The sequence below is a fragment of the Coloeus monedula genome (genome assembly GCF_965178545.1).
Source record: "Coloeus monedula genome assembly, chromosome: Z".
Classification (NCBI taxonomy): Eukaryota; Metazoa; Chordata; class Aves; order Passeriformes; family Corvidae; genus Coloeus; species Coloeus monedula.
This window is the reverse complement of record NC_138822.1, coordinates 55,263,260-55,279,595: the sequence shown is the minus strand read 5'-3', so window position 1 is coordinate 55,279,595 and position 16,336 is coordinate 55,263,260. Positions and strand designations below refer to the sequence as shown.

Sequence of the window (16,336 nt, the reverse complement as noted above, 5' to 3'; positions counted from 1 at the left end):
ATTTGCCCTATACATCCAGTGACAGCCGCTAGAGCTGCTCCAAGTCTGCAATCAGCCCAGCAGAGCTGCCTTCCAGTCTTGTGGTATCAAGTTTTAACACTGCTGCCAAATCTTTCCCCTACCTCACCTTTGAGTCACTTTAAAGCCCCATGGATTTGTCCTTTAATAATTTTTTACCAACTCTCTCACGAAGTGTCAGCCCCAAGCTCCTCCTTACCTCTGTCATCTGGTCTCCACCACCAGCCACAAGCCAAGACTGGAAAGGGCCCCAGGTTTACCAGAGGTGGCCAGTGCATCTGAATGCTTCTCCAGTCCCATACTTCCCTGACCTGGTGGTCAGATGACCTTCATCTGAAAATGCCCCCAGCTGCCATGAGATGGTACTTGGCCTCTTTTTGGCTGGTACTGAAATTCTACATCCTGTGGCATTTGGAGGAAGATCTGCAGTTAGATCTGAAATTCATGGCTAGGGCAAATGAAGGATACAAATGGGGGCCGTGCCAAGCACTGGATTCAGTGCATGTCTCATTGAGGTGAGCAGGATAATGGCCCAAGTCACTGGCATCATCCCAGCTGCTGGCAGGAGAGAAAAAGGCACTTAGAACCACCCAATTCACCCAAAAGCCTCAGTTTCTTCAGGCTGAAGAAGCCTGACAGGTACAAGATCAGACAAACCTGGATGCCAATTTCTATGCCAGCTGTTTACCAAATACCTTTCTCCAGGGTGTGCAAGCTGGGAGCAGCTCAGGAAACAATCCACTGGCACCACCGAGCTTCCCTACAAGCCCACATTGGTTTTGCACTTGGAGATACATATGATCCACTTTTTTTAATACCATCTGGCTGTTGTCAGATGTAGCTTTGTGGGCACCAGAACCTCATCCAAGGTGTCTTGGTCCCCTTAGAATGCACTCAGGCTGTCTCCATCAGGCAAGATGCCTTCTCAGCACACTTGTTTTCAGTGCATCAGTGGTAGTTCTCAGTGTTTGCTGTGACACACTGCAGTGATGAATGTTGCATGTAATGTACAGTGTAGTACTTTTCATGAGACACCAAGTTTCACTAACCCCGATTACACCATGGCCCTCAAGGAAGTGGCTAGGCATGCATGAAGAATGTCCACTCAGGTCACAAGCTCCTCTTGTCCTAGCCAAGCTCTAAGTTCACAGAGCAGGGCAATTCTCCTGTTTAAGAATTCCAGTCCAATCTGAAAACATCAGCAAAGAACAAAAAACCACAAAAGAAAGCTTTCAGGCTTTATGAAGGTTTAAAGTGATGTTTTTTTCATTGCATGATTTTTCTTCACTTTTCTTGTCTAACACCGTCAGCACATGAGAATCCAGGCTCTCAAAGGTTTGCCTGATGTACAGCTGTGAGGACAAAGGAGGAGTATGGTGAGACAAAAGATCTTTGCAACAGAAGTCTTCCCAAATGGGGGAAGAGGAGTCCAGGATTGGAAAACCTAGAGATAGGAATTCATTTTGAGATAGCAAAGAGGGTTCTCATGTTTCTCTGACGAAACAAGAGCTCCTCAAAATGACCTGGAGTGAACACACTGGCAGATGAAAACAGGTAAACTTGAACTTTGTCAACTTAACAAAAAACAGCTGAGATGGAATAAACAGAACAGAGGTGGTTTGAAAGTGCTCATTGTTCACAGCCTTGGGAAAGTAAGAGACCTGCTTTGTTTGTTTGTTTTAGTGATTACAGTGTCATCTCTTTTCTCTAGTTATCAATGATCATTTTCCATTTTATAAAATTCACAATGATCCACAAGACATGTCTAACAAAGCTGCATTCCCTTTTTCTGGCTGTAAGTTATCCTGGGTGCGGTCCTAAGAACTACACATTCCATATCCACATTCCAAGGGATGATCAGCTGGGCTTCTGCAGACACATCCTGCATGGTTTTGGCATTTAAAGTGAAACTGGAGTTCCAATGAATTCCTTGGCTGTGCCCCTTTCTTCCTGCAACTAAAGCTTTTACATGCCTTATTTTATCTACATATAAAAACAGTTATCAGTGAAAACTTCTGAAAGTGTTCCCCTCCTTATCCTTCTTCCATCCAGACCAACTGCAAATCCTACTATTTAAACCAGACTTTCTAGACATTGTTGTTGCTTTCATCTAGATTCTCTGTGATTAATCCATGTCTTTCCTGGAGGGCAGTGCCCAGAACCACATGTAGTGTTCTACTGGAGGCCTTTCTAATAACTGTCAGAATGGAACATAACTCCAGCACCTGCCTGATTCAGACATGGGCCGTGGAAGCAGCCCCAGTGAAGTGCCATGCATTTGTGAAAGCAGAGAAACCGTTCACAACCACCCTGCAACACTGACCGCTGCAAAAGTGAAGTTAAGAACCACACAGTATTCTGTGTGCATTAACAGCTTCCACAGAGCTGGCATGTCTAGTACCTCCTAGGGACAGCAGACTAACTATTCATTATGCTATTTCATGGCTTGGAAACTTAAACAAACTCAAAAGTGTTCAATACTATGTATGCCCCACATGCTCTGCACATTTTGTGAAGCAAAGCATGAGATGTCTCAAAGAGCACTAGCAGGTCAATTAGCAAATAAATGTATGACGGGATCTTAAGTGGAGTAGGAGAGTAACACTAAAAGCAGGCATAAAATCCTAGTTCTGCACAAGGAGACAGCAGACCTGTACTGTAATGGACTAGTAGTGGAGCTACTGAAGGCAGGGGTACTGTATCCTGGGAATGAAGATGGAGGGACATGTCAGCACAGCCCCCCTGGATACAGGGTATGAACAGAATGCAGCATCATGTCAGTAACTTTGGGTTGGGTGTATGCTTCACGCACGCACAAAACAATTCACCACATGGACAGTGCTGCCTGTGGGTTTGCTGATTAGTTAGCACTCTGTTTTACCAACATACAAAGCAGCCTCTATGAACTCCAGTACTGTGCAAATGCGTGGGACTGTAGGAATGTGTCCTTGCTTCTGACCTGGGTTTTTTAGCCACCAACAACCAAGGAGAGGGTGAGGTATTATTTCAGAAGGGGCAGACAAGGTTGGAAAACATCTTGAGTCTCTTGAACATCTGCTAGGCTCTTTCCTCTAATACTACAAGTAAAGAGTCTCAAACGCTGCCTCATCAGTACACAGGTGCAAGTAAACTTCTGGAAAAGAGAAGATCCCTAAGCCTTAAAGGATGCAAACACAGCACAGGTATTTCTCATGAAACCAAACTTCAAAATAGTTCCAGCAAAACTCTCTATTGCCATGAAAATGGCTTGTAGCCATCAGCCTGCATGATTGTGAAAGTGAGATATGGTCTTAGACACACAGGAAAACTCTCTTCAGGAGCTCAGGGGAGTGCTTGTCTCATTCTACTGTCCTACATCATTCACAGTTTCAGACTCAGAACCCATCCTACACAGGGAAACTTTGCAAGGAAGTGTATCTTACAGTAGTTCATCACCACATGGATTCCTTCACTTGCATTCTTCACCTTCTCTGTCATGGCAGCTGAAGAAGTTGATTAATATGGAAAACTATTACTATCTTTATTGTTAATACTACCTCTCTCTAAAGTACACTTAAGAGTCTCGGCCTCAGCACGCCTAAATATGGAGAGGACCGTGTTAAGTAGCAATTTGCATTAGAATAGCAGTTTGCTAGTTTATCACTGCCCACTCTAATCATGAGGGCTCTACTATACCCAGTGAAACGCGCCACACTTCCAAGAGGACTCCTTGTTGCTTAACTCAGACCCTCTCCAGAACACCACCAGAATTAGACTAAGAGAGTGCAAATCTAAGTCCTACAGGCTGAAACAGCTCGTTTGCTCAGAGTATTTGTATGCACTTTCTCTCTCCCACCCTACAGTTACACATGCACAGCACCTTTCAGTCTTGTTTCCCTTCCTGTCCAGTCTCCTGTACTCCTGCCAACAGCATTATAGTAGAATTTCTTAGCCTGGCTTGTGTACTACTAGAAATACTACACAGCCTTGCAGAAGAAAATCCCGTTGCTGGCATTCATCGTGTAAAGCTTTAATATTGTGTTTAACAATCTAGAGGGACTATGGAAAGCAAATTCAAATCGAGAGAGCAGACTATGAAATATTATCATGTCTACACCTCCTCTAAATATTTCTAATGCCAAAAATAAAGTAGGTTCTAAAGTAGGCCAAAAACACTGCATTCAGAGGACTATAAGCACCCATCCGCATGCTTACAGCACACTGCTTTTTCCTGTCTCCAGGGAGCAGAAGTCCTCTGAAGTTTCTCAGAAGCATACATGAAAACAAGCTATGAAAAAGAGGGAAAGGAATGCTTTGAATTCAGCAGCTGGTCAGGGGGGTGGGGTGAGGAGGGGAGTGGAGAATTCAGGGAAGTGGTATCCCTGCTAAAGAACAGCAAACAGAGCTGAATACTCAGCCCTGCAAATGCAGTATTCCAAGCAAGGCACTATTCAAAGCTTACCAAGTTAAGGAAGAGGGAAGAACTCGACAACTATGCACATCTCTGACAAAAAAAGTCAGCAATAAAAAACACTTGTTAAAGGAAGGAGTACCCTCTAATGGCTCTGAGTAATAGCGATGAGATAAAAAGCCCTCCAAAATTAGGTAATGATCACAAGAACGAAATTGAACAGTTTTATTGATAAATAACTTTTAAAATAATTTAACTCAAATATTCTAGCATTACAATCGTAAACAACGTGAAAATTTTCAGAAAGTCAACTGAAGTCAACAGTACTCAAACTTGTTAAACAAACACAAATTTTTCAATTTTATCCCCATTATATCTTCAAGGCCATGTAGTAGTTATATTTCTCTTCAAAGCCTGTTACTTATTTTATTGCTAAGCTGCTACATTTCAGAAGTGATGATTAATCACCCTTTGAAAATTCCACAAGACTTTGAGACACAAAATCATGAATCCATGTATCAATATGTGGAAGAGATGTGTCCACGAGAAAAGTCACTATTTTTCGATCCCAAGAGTTAGTGCTGTCATTAACTGCCTGTATCTGTGCCACAAAAGGTTTCTTCTCTACAAGATTCCGAAACACTATTGATGCCTCTTCTGACCACTGCTGGCTTTTCACTCCTAGGACAAATGTAAAGCAAAACAGAAGGTCATTTATAGACTAGACCAATCTAAGTATAAAGAAGTGGTGTGAGTTTAAATACTTGAGAAAACAGATTTTAAAGTGCTAATGAATGCAACTTAAATCTAGAAGAGAAACACAAGCTCACTCATCTCCCACACAAACAAGCTTAATTATTACACAGACTAGGACATTTATTTTTTCTTGAAGTCTAAAGATATGGATATGTTTGCAGAAGTGAAAGGCAATAGCACTGACTCACTGAGCCATTCAGAGAATATTAGCTGCCTTGCATGACCAGGGCTTATCAGGAACTACTACAAAGAAGAAACTAAAGATCCTTTCAAAACAAACTTTCTTTGTCTTCAGCCTGAGGATGCTGAAATTACTTGTCCTGGGGGCCTTGCTTTAAGATTGAGTTTTCTTCATCTCAAAGCAGCATCAGTTACTGGAACACCTGCCAAACCTTCAAGTCCCAAACTAGACATACAGAGGGCAGAAACAAAAAGAAATTATGCCTAAATGCCTCACAACTGCTCTTACTTTTTTCAGAGCAGCATCCCACAAAGTCAAGTCTGCTGGAACCCAAATGGGTTTTTGAATATGGCTGTAATCCACCTAGAAATAAGTGGCTCCTGCAGACTTGGGATTCAATTCCCCAGACCATGCTGGTGTACAGCATCTAGACACAGGGGCTCGAATATCATGCAGGAGTACCCAAAAGCCACTTTATGCATAGAAGAAGCCGAACAGCAAAATTACAGTACTTTGCTTCTACTATTAGCAGCAGCTTGCCACAGACAGGGCAACACAGGAACACAGCTGCCTGCAGATTACAGAAGGAATTAAAACCCAACAGTTAGTCAACACGTAAGAAAGGGTAATTAATGCTAGGAAAGGCTATTGTGGAAGCAAATGGGATTTTACAAGGAAACAGATCAGAGACTAAGAGGCATCAGACATGAAAACAGAGAGAAAAAAGTGGAAGAATAGCAGGACAATAGTTACTGATCTTCCAGGCTCAGCTGGCCTGCTTTGACAATACAAGCATCTCAGAGGCAACTTAACTAGCTACTTGGGAGACTCAGTGAAGCAGGAAAAGTGGATGACTTGCAGGCTTGCTGAGCGTGATCCTGTACTACTCCAGAAGACAGCCACAGCTAGAAACCAGCCACATTACAGCACTGCACTCAGAGGACCCCAGCCTGTCGGCAGCACATCCATCACCCATCACCAGTTTAAAGCAATCCCCAAGGTCACACTGAGGCTATGCAGGAAAGCAGATCCACAGAAGGCACAGAGCACTAACTCTGTAGCCTGTCACTTCCAACAAGCATATTCTGTGACTGAAATCTAGACCAGTGCTGACCAAACAGCATCAGAAAGCAGCAGCTGAGACACGTACATCTGAACGCAACGCAGAAATGAAGGAAAAATTCTGAAAGGAAAGAAAAGATAGCGAGGAGAGTTCAAGTTTTATTTTTTAAATTCTCTCAGATGTATGCACACTCTCTATGCCCCATGTTCTCAAGGAAATTATCTTACATAAGCTTATTGAAAGCCCCATTCCCTTGTGGAGTTTTTTGTTTGTTTGAGAAAACCAACATATTTCAGGCAACTCTGGATACCAAATATGCACTGTAAATTACAGTACAGTCAAGGTATATATGAAAAAATTCTGTAGAAATTCAGCATCTAGGTTCCTAACTTTATGTAAACTATGATAATCAGAACATTAGGTTCTTATCAACAGACACATCATAACTTTCACACTTGGTAATTGGTTATGTTAAAGGATCCAAAAAACATTTAGTTTTTATTTCCCTGTGTCTTTTGCACAGTAGACTAAATGCACACATACTAAATGATAAATTTTATGACAATGAAAAGTAGCTGCTGGGAAAGTTTAAGCAGTCTTCATTCTCAAAGATTGTAACTTAAAGTGCTGCATTAAATTAAACAAACAAAAGTAATTAAACAGAATCATCACCACCTATGCCAAGAATAAAAGCAGAGCTACTTTGATGACATAAACATGTAGAAAATACCCAATTACATAACATTTGACTTTGTTCAGTTCACATTTCTGTTCATCTCGTATGCCCACTGATGTAAGACTTTAACAGAAACGATTGCAAATGCTTGATACCTACCTGCAAGCTGAGCTGTGATAGCTTGGAAAGGCAGTCTTCTAAATGTATTCAGGAGTGGCTGTACTTTCCGTATGCTGACAAACTCATGTTTGCCATAGTCCAGCTCATACACTGACAAAAACCCATTTCTAAGAATTCCTTTTATTATGACCCTGTACCACCTAAAAGGGGGGAGAACAAGAATAGATAATTTGAATTCATATTCATACACTGTCAACACACCAGAAAAATAATGCACAACCAAAAGATCTTTACCAACATGTCTCAGGCTTCCCAGATCTGGATTTTGCTGAATAAAAGTAAACTATCCCAGCTACAATCTGGAAGCATGAAGAGACTGCAACCTCATTTACTCCCTTAATCTCTGAGATATCATTGGACATCTGCTATGTTGTTAACAATGCGGACTAAGCAAAGCTAGGCTTTCCTAGCTTAGCAGAGTTAAGCTTGCTTTTAAAGATTTTGTTTTAAGTAATTTAAGCATCTACTTACTCATCTCCAATTTTAGCTGCATACAGCTTGTTTTTTTCAATGTTCACAGGCTTCTCTTCTGCCCTGCTGTAGTACAAGATCATTTCTTCCATTAGGGTGTACAGATTGTTTAGCTCATTCCAAGGCTGGACGATGAAGTGACCAGGGTGGCAGGCCACCGAGACATAGATATCCATGAGGTCACCGGGCTTTGGCAAGGGTAGAGGAGGAGGCATATCAGTGGTGGACACTGCACTGCCCGGCTCTCTGGCTGAATCAGGGAAACTCTTCTCCAGCTTCCCACTAGACAACTGTAGAGCTGAAACAGCATCACTTATAGCTTTTGTGGAGCTAGTCCCACTGGGTGTCACACTCAAGAAAACATCTTTCTGATGTTTCCACAAGTCTGCATTTTTGATCTGTTTGTTGATGCTACGATCCATGTCTGGGAAATTCTCTGGAGCAAACAAGTAAATGTGAGCAATTCCCTTTGAAGCATCCTGTTTAATCACCTTGGAACACAAAAACCAGTTTAACATCCAGTTAGTAACTATTAAAGGCACATCTGATTTTGTACAGAAGACTAAAGCAGCAACAGTTCACTGCATTTATGCACAGAAACATTTTCAGTGTTCTCCCAAAGACATTAATGAAGTTGTGGGTAATAAGCCATTCACAGCAGATAAAAAGATAAAAAGCACCTGCAGCTATTCTACTAATATAAAGCAAATACAAAACTTGAATTGTTCCATCCAACAGGTTCAATCTCAATACTGTGTGTACAATTTCTAGTTTTCAGAACAGTAGTCCACAAACACCTAATCCTTTAAAGTATCTTCCTGTCACTATGGAAAATGAGGCCTGCTAAATTAGATGAAAAAAAAAGATGAAAAATGTTTCCAGGTTTCTATCATGTGTAATTTTCAAGCATTGACATAAAAATATTTCCTATTTAACATCAGATATGCTAACATTAGTAGTAGTAAAGCACTTAAATTTTAATTTGACAAAGTATGCAACATTCCTTTAGTGATTCTTCTGTTGATGTTCCTAGCCCGGAATAAAAACTTTCTGCAATTAAAGCATACATACATCTGCTGTCTGTTTTTTAATACAGCAAAAATTAGCACCCAACTCAAACTGTCTTGGAAGAGGGTGTCTAGAAAAACCAGGTACTACAGGTGTAAGTCTCAGACCTCAGGTTTGGTCTACAGCAAGCAAAAAGGTTAAGAAAAGCTACAAAACACTTTTTCAAAGTGTCTGCTGACAGTATCTGGAATCAAAATGTTAAGAGGAAATAATCTTTATTTAGTCTGTAGTTAGTAACAGATTTCCTTTAGGAGAGTATTTTCAGTTAGTTAAACTGGCTAGGATACATTGCAAATGGAAATAATTTTATCTCAAAGATAAGAGAAATTTTAAGTAAATAAAGCATATACTAAAACAAACTCGATTAGAAAAAGCAAACAAAAAATAAAACTGCTTTCAAAGACTAGAAGGAGAAGCAGCTTTGCTCACAAGAGGCATAAAAGCAATTCAAGATTAACTCAGAAGTTGCATATTTTTATGTGCTGAAAAATGAACAACGGTGTTTCTTTCTTATCAATGGCAAAATAATTCTAGCTGCATATTTGGACTTGGACAGCAAAATGTGAAAAACTGCTGTGAAAGTTGCTAAATTCACAGCAGAGGGGGAAAGAGAAAATTCTAACAGGCTTAAGCAAGTAAGTTTTATGACAAATTTCCGAAGGAAAAAACTTTGTATAGAATTTATGTCCCATAGCTGGTTACAAACTTTCACATTTCTGTAACAAAAATCAATTTGATGAGTTGTTGAGCTCTTAAAGTTGTTCTTCCAATACTCTTTTCACATGCCTATATGATTTCAGGTCTCATAGGCATTTTGAGTATTTACCTTCATGCTAAATTCAGGACAATTTGTTACAGCATCTCTCAGCCACAGTACAGCATCTGGAGTCCACATGCCAGTGTTAGGAGGCAGATCTGCCAGACAGCATTTTAAAGCCTAAGAACAGAATTAAGTGTACAAGGTATAATTTAGTAATACGAAAGCTGGTCCATAAGTTCCAATTCAGAGAATAATGCTGACCGAGTCAATCATGTATGACAAACAGAAAGAGCAAAATGCAAATCCAGTACCACGACACATACACAACACCCACCAACTCACAGGACTACACTGTGATTTATTTTAGGCAAAGATGCACAATGAAATACACTGCAATATTGAATGCTATGAAACAAAACAGAATTTCATTACATAAACCTTGAAGTAGCAGCACTAAAAACACTGCCAAGAGATCAAATACAGGTTAACTTTAACATGTCTTCGTACCTGAGGAGGTATTGCAATTACTTCTCTCAGGAACTGTGGTGGGATTTCTTTGAGCTCTGATACTTTTACAGTTGCAACTGTTCCAATATCCATAAACTTCACATCAAGTGCCCGTCTAGTGTGAATGATTTTTATCTGAAAGAAGAAAGCAAGAGCATAATTTTGAGGTTAAACGCCCAACAGTGACACACACGAATTATAAAATATTTAATGGAATTTAAACATTCAGATTGAGTTGAAAAGAAGAAGAGATATTTCTATGTGGGCAAACTGTAGCTGTTTTTTGAATACTTCTTACCTCTACACGTGCCCATTTTCCTTTGGAAGGAAACAAGCAGATTTTGCCACAGAAAGGTACCAATACATTGAACTCAGATGTTTGCTGCAAAAACAAAAACAGGAGTCAAAAAGCAAAAAGCTATTACTATCAGGCACTCAACTAAATATTTCAAAACCAACACATGGCATAAACAGTACTGAGAAGCAAAAGCTCTGTTTCAAATAAAAAGTATCTTTCCAGCTTTAGAAGCACTTCTTATCACATTGCTTTAAGCTTCCCCAATTGGTAAAACTTTTAATTCCAAGACCTGTATCTTACAGGGAAATTGAGAGAATACAAAGTGCCAGAGTTAAAAAGCCACATTTGGAAACAGACTAGGAAATCACCAACAATTATTTGATTGGAAAAGCAAGAGCAGTTAAGAGCTATGACAGACAAGTGAAGAAGCTCCTAGCTTATATTCTAGAACGTATAGTTTCTTGAGATATGTAGGAAACCAAATTTACTGCTGACTCAAATGAAAGTCTCATTGGGGGTGACAGTCACCATGATAATCCTAAATAACATAACAAGACAACAGCTACACTATAAAAAGCATGGAGAAACTTCATTTGAAGAACAGTCAACACCTTACTTGGTTTAAATTCTCAGACAAAATGAATTTAAACCCTCCAGATAAGCTGCAAAGCCTGATATTAAAAGAATCTGAAGAACAGTCTCTTTCCTTGATAGCAGCAAGAAACTAACAAGTACTGTCTCCAACAAATACCAACTCTTGAAATGCCGACATGGCTGCCTTCCTTTGTGTTGCTAAATATTTTAGGGTTTATATACTTACTTTCAGTGTTTAGCTTGCTTGAAACTGAATTCTGATGAATTAAATATGTTCAGTATAAAATATTTCCAGATGGTCTGAGAACAGGTCTAAAGCTCAACTTCTATACCTAAAACACTTTGACAGAGTAGTTGCACAAGCAGCAGTTCTAACAGGACCTCCAAGGATCTGCATTGCATGATTTGATTGTGTCAGGCACAGCTGAATTAAAAAATTGATTCTCTTTGTTCTTACAAATTAGATTCTCTTAGGATTTCTTCTCTTTGGCCTAAATTCTCTTGAGTCTAATAAGGATTGTTGCATCTCTAAATGGCTGGTGGAATGTCAGACTTCTCTGCCATGTGCTTATTTTAAAGCAACTTAAGACTTTTCAAAATGTCTCCTATAGATCACTTGGATGTTGATACTAGCCACCACATTCAAAAGCTAAAGATGCAAGAACAAGATATGCAGAATCAGATGTATCAGATCAAAGCCACTGAATCTCCAAAAAAGCCATGTGAAGAAGAACAGACCTTGATTGCACTGCTTTTATTGCCACTTTATACAGATGTAGCTGTTTATGTACCTCAAGTTCATAATGTAAAATTTCCAGGAAAAAAAAAATGGCAGTATCTGCACAGGCTTTATACCAATCTCATGCAGTTTTTATGGGAAGCTTCCCATCGAGAGCCATATTGTTACTATTCTAACTATTCCAGGAAAGCTGTACATAGGTACTGAAACCTTAGAGAATGCTTGTGAAAAACGAAGCATCAAAAGACACTTTTCACACTGAAAGATGCACCCCAAAAGCCCCAAACCAGAAAGAGAATTTTTAGCCTTTTTGAATAGTCTATGGCTACCACAGAAACTTGAACTTACATGCAAGGAAAATTATTGGTACTCTCTGGAGAAATGCTTCATGACTTCACCACAGAACTTACCTTGTAAAGAAAGTAGTCTTCTAGTTTCTGCAGTATTTCAGAAAGTCTAGACAAGCCTTTGGATGGCACTTGGCAGTACAGGCTCCCATCAGAGAAAACACTGGTTACTCTGACATTGGTATACAGTGCATCTACCTGCAACAGTAAGAGTTTGACAAGAAAGGGGGGAAAAAAAACCCACACAAAACTTAGCAAATTTTTGAGTACTGTTTTTTGTCCATCTAAGACCTCAGCAGTCTATGATTTTTAAAGACTAAGGGGGAAACAAGACAAGAGTACCTGTAGGTGCAGTTCAAGGGATTTGTCATACAATGTCTTCAGACAAGTAGCATTGATGTTGATATCATCTTCTCCAGAAGTGTCATAGAGAACAAGAAGAGGAATATCACTCTTTTCCAGTATTTCCACAGCAAATATCTTGAAGCATGTCTGTGATTCCACAGCCTTTACTAGGACAGGATCATCACAGAAGGCTTCCAGTCCTGTAAGACACACAGTACCTTTTTGTGTACAGAAGCTGTACTGCACCCCTACTACTTGCAATCTACTTTATTTCTACCTTTTTATCAAAGAAAGCCATCTTTGGGGGCAGGGCAGAATAGAAAAGAAAAAGACCTCTTCAAAACCAGAAAAAGAGTCAAAAATTGAATGCATCCAAGTATTAAAAAACCAACCAAACAAAAAAAAGCCAAGCTCATTCACATATTTAAAATTTAGTATTTTTAAAAAGTTAAAAAGGCCTACAGTTTTAGAACGGTAAATAAGTTCCAGAAGAGTCTAGGAAGTCTGCAAGTATGCAAGTACTGAAAGGGGAAGGATCACTTCAAAATAATTAAATTGGCTCATATTTAGAAATATTGCCTCATCTGGCCACAACAGATGTACCTCATTTATGGAAAAAGATGTTTTGCTAGTGTACATTGCTTCACACAACAGTAAATGTTTCCTTTTATTTCTTTAGGCTCACATATATTAAAGAGACAAGGACATCCATGTTAAGTACAGAAACAATTAAGCTCCATTACAGAAATACAGGATATAATTGTCTTCTAATATCAAGCATTCTCTGTAAAACTCTTCTTCACATCCTTCCTTCCTTCCTTCTTTCCATGCATATCCATGTCTACTTAGACTAGCTGTGCTGAACAAAATCTATCATACACATACAGAACTGTTACAAACAAGGATCAGAACTTCCAGGCTTGCAGAGGCTTCAATCCATAAGCTGTGCCAACGGTAAGCATAGCAGTAAGCACGTGTACTGTCAGCACTGGTTTTCTCTTACCTGCTAGTTTACATTTCGCAGCTTGAAAAGGAAGCAATCTGAACTGTTTCTGTAGTCTGCACACACTGTTGCTTTCAACGAACTCAGTGAAGCCATGATCAACATAGTACACCTGATAATGGAAAAGGGATTTAAAAGCACAGGATCATGAATATAATTGTAAGTATGTTTTCTTGAGTCTAGGGAGAATGTACTCAGTTACCACATTCTCTATGCAGCCACAGACAAACTACTTTTTGCCAGTTTAGTACCATTACTTTCATGTTTTCAGGGAAAGTCTCCTTCTCAAGATCTCTGTAAAACCATCCTCTCCAACTGTTCTATAGAATCTCAACCCTAAATAAGAACACTGCTGGAAGAATTCAGCATATATTAACTCAAACCACATGAAGAACGGTAATAAAGTCGCAATTTTTATTTATAAAGTTTTGAAAGTGTTGAAAAGTCAAATACCACTTAGGTGCCCTTATAAATTTTGCCTATTGTTTTTACAGCATTAAGAGAATAATTTTGATTTAAGCTTGTCTTTACTTTGGTACAAATACCACAGTCAATGCAGGAAACTAGTATGGAAACTGCTGATTGGCAGCAAGTAACTGGAGCAAAAGTGAGAGAAAGAAGGCTTTGATGGGACTTCCTACATTTTTTCTGAACTCTACCCTGCAAAATGTCTGCACAGCAAATATTGAAAGGAGGTCTGAACTCTGACAGAGGACAAAAAAAAAGCGCAAAAAGCTGCAATAAAGCAGCAGCCTTCTTTTGGCTGATAGCTCTGACTAGGGAGAAATTAGAGGCGAGCATACCATTAATTTTCTTGCCACTTCTCTAAACCCAACAATCTTTCACAAAACCAAGTTCTGACACCTCACTCCAACTTAACAGCTGAAGGGTATGATACTAATTTTCAGAAAAAACTCAGTTCTAATACATAGGCTATTTCAGTATTTATAAAATGGTTCAACTTTAAAAGTATGCTAAGTAGGGCTGGGTAAAAAGTGACCTAACTGGGGAAAGAAACAAAAATGTTAAAGAGGTCTCATTAATGTTGACTAGACAAGAAATAATTGAGAAGTTCTAAACTTTTTTTATACTTCTAATGTATGTTCTAATTTCACTGCAGATGGCAAGAAGAGTCTGTTTGGCACAGGAAAAGTTTAGAGTTAAATAATGTCAATTCAGTTTAACTAAAATGCATACGTAACTCCCAAAACACTGTATCTGCCTGGAAGGGGAAAGTATACTTTTTTTTTTTGCTTTCTATTTATGTTCATGTTAGAGATACTTCAGTACAAGACTTCAGACAAGATCTAGGAGCAAATGAGTGTTGTCCTTCCGTTTCTCTTGCTATGTTCCCGTCAAACCATGCCTCCTATCAAAGGTACATTTTCAGCACCAAAGTGCTATAGGGCCCAGCCCCTTTTAAAACCAAAACTCCCAAACTCAAACTATTTATGGAAAAAACCCTGAAAGACCATTTAATTCTGTCAATCACACAACTTCTACAAGGTCTTAATTTCTCATATACCTGAAAACAGAAGCACTTCAGGGCAAGAAAAGAAAGAATACTAGTGCAGCACATTTAAGAATTGACCATGTATCTAAAAAACAAGCTTGTCTCAATTATTTTTCCAAGTGCCAAAAGAGGTAATTGCTTGCCTTTATTCTGTTGTCTTCTAGAGAAATTATCTGAGCACGCAACCAGGCATCTTCTTCAGCATGTACTGCAACGAGTTGCCCAACACTCAGAGACTGAGCTGGTGACAAGGTACTGTTCTGACTGTAGTACGCTTTCATTTCATCTTCCATTTGTTCCTGGGCAGAAGAATAATCTTTGCCCACATACCTACAATATTTTACAAAAAAACAGAAAACAAAAAACAAAACACAACAAGAGTTGGGATGCAACTTCAAAAAAAGCTGAATAAAACCATAAGAACATTTACTTGCATATAGGAATAAATGATATACATTTTCTAAGACATTAGTGTCCCAACTCTTCTCCCATTAGCAGGCCTATAGAAAAAAGTTACTCTGTCACTAACAAACACCATCTTAATCTGGTTTTCACTAAGGCTGATCCAAACCAAAGCATCTAAAATATCTTTAAAAATTAGCTGTTAAACCAAATGCTGTTTACTCTCATACCCCAGATTTTTCTTGATATTAGGTTGCTGACCTAATGGTTCATACTAATGCTGTTTGTGTTACATAAGTCTTCTTACATCAAGTATATAAACTTTCTGAAAAATCCAAATGGGAAGTTCTGAACGCTTCAGAAACAAGTCAGATTAGAGCAGACAAAAGGAAAACTTACCCACAAATTTGTATTAGTAGCTAGTGCTTCAGCTTGATCATAGAGACTGTGATACTGCTCAATTCTACCACACAGTTTAGATTATACGCCCAGAAACAGAGCAGATACAGTACTATAACATGCTATGGTAACTCTGTTATAAAGGTTATGTTAAATCTGATCACATTCCAGGGAACTGTGATTTTCCTAGAAACAGGCTTTTTGTTTCTGTGCAAGCATTCATCTACTTCGTAATGGAGATAAAGTGGGGTGACAGTCACATATGGGCTATTTAGAAGTTTCTTTAACATTTGTTTCATAGAGATACCTAATAGACAGTTGGAGTAGCTCAACAGAAAGTAGAAGAATCTTTCAGAATTTCCTGCCTCACTCACTATTTTATTCATTATTTCTTCTGAGAATTCAACTGCAATGCCTAGTGTATCATCTCTGCCTTCAAGCACTGTTGTGAATGCCTAGCAAGTATCTAGGAGTGTTTCTATCACCTCACTTTTTATTCTGACCACATTAGAACTCTTTGAGAATTGATCCATGTCTCAAAACAGAAACAGCACCAAACCTTTCAGCTTTGCCTTCATAAGTACTGAACGATTTCAGACCAAAACCACTTAGCCACATACCAAGAG

General features: G+C 39.1%; 1 protein-coding gene across 6 annotated transcripts in view; it reads right to left on the bottom strand.

Moving 5' to 3' along the window:
- Window positions 1-4,680: 4,680 nt before the first annotated feature.
- Window positions 4,681-16,336, bottom strand: part of TDRD7 (tudor domain containing 7) — a 48,460-nt gene continuing 36,804 nt past the window's right edge. For 4 of the 6 annotated variants that reach the window (XM_082301411.1, XM_082301410.1, XM_082301412.1 and 1 more), the window contains exons 8-17: window positions 15,053-15,239; window positions 13,397-13,508; window positions 12,391-12,593; window positions 12,112-12,246; window positions 10,369-10,452; window positions 10,071-10,205; window positions 9,630-9,740; window positions 7,736-8,226; window positions 7,244-7,404; window positions 4,681-5,089 (exon numbers count right to left, since the gene is read on the bottom strand). In XM_082301411.1, the coding sequence (XP_082157537.1) occupies window positions 4,869-5,089; window positions 7,244-7,404; window positions 7,736-8,226; window positions 9,630-9,740; window positions 10,071-10,205; window positions 10,369-10,452; window positions 12,112-12,246; window positions 12,391-12,593; window positions 13,397-13,508; window positions 15,053-15,239 (1,840 nt within the window). In that variant the 3' untranslated portion in view covers window positions 4,681-4,868. Of the gene's footprint in view, window positions 5,090-6,495; window positions 6,529-7,243; window positions 7,405-7,735; window positions 8,227-9,629; window positions 9,741-10,070; window positions 10,206-10,368; window positions 10,453-12,111; window positions 12,247-12,390; window positions 12,594-13,396; window positions 13,509-15,052; window positions 15,240-16,336 lie in introns of all 6 variants that reach the window. The other 2 variants (XM_082301415.1, XM_082301413.1) reach the window with 2 other exon arrangements.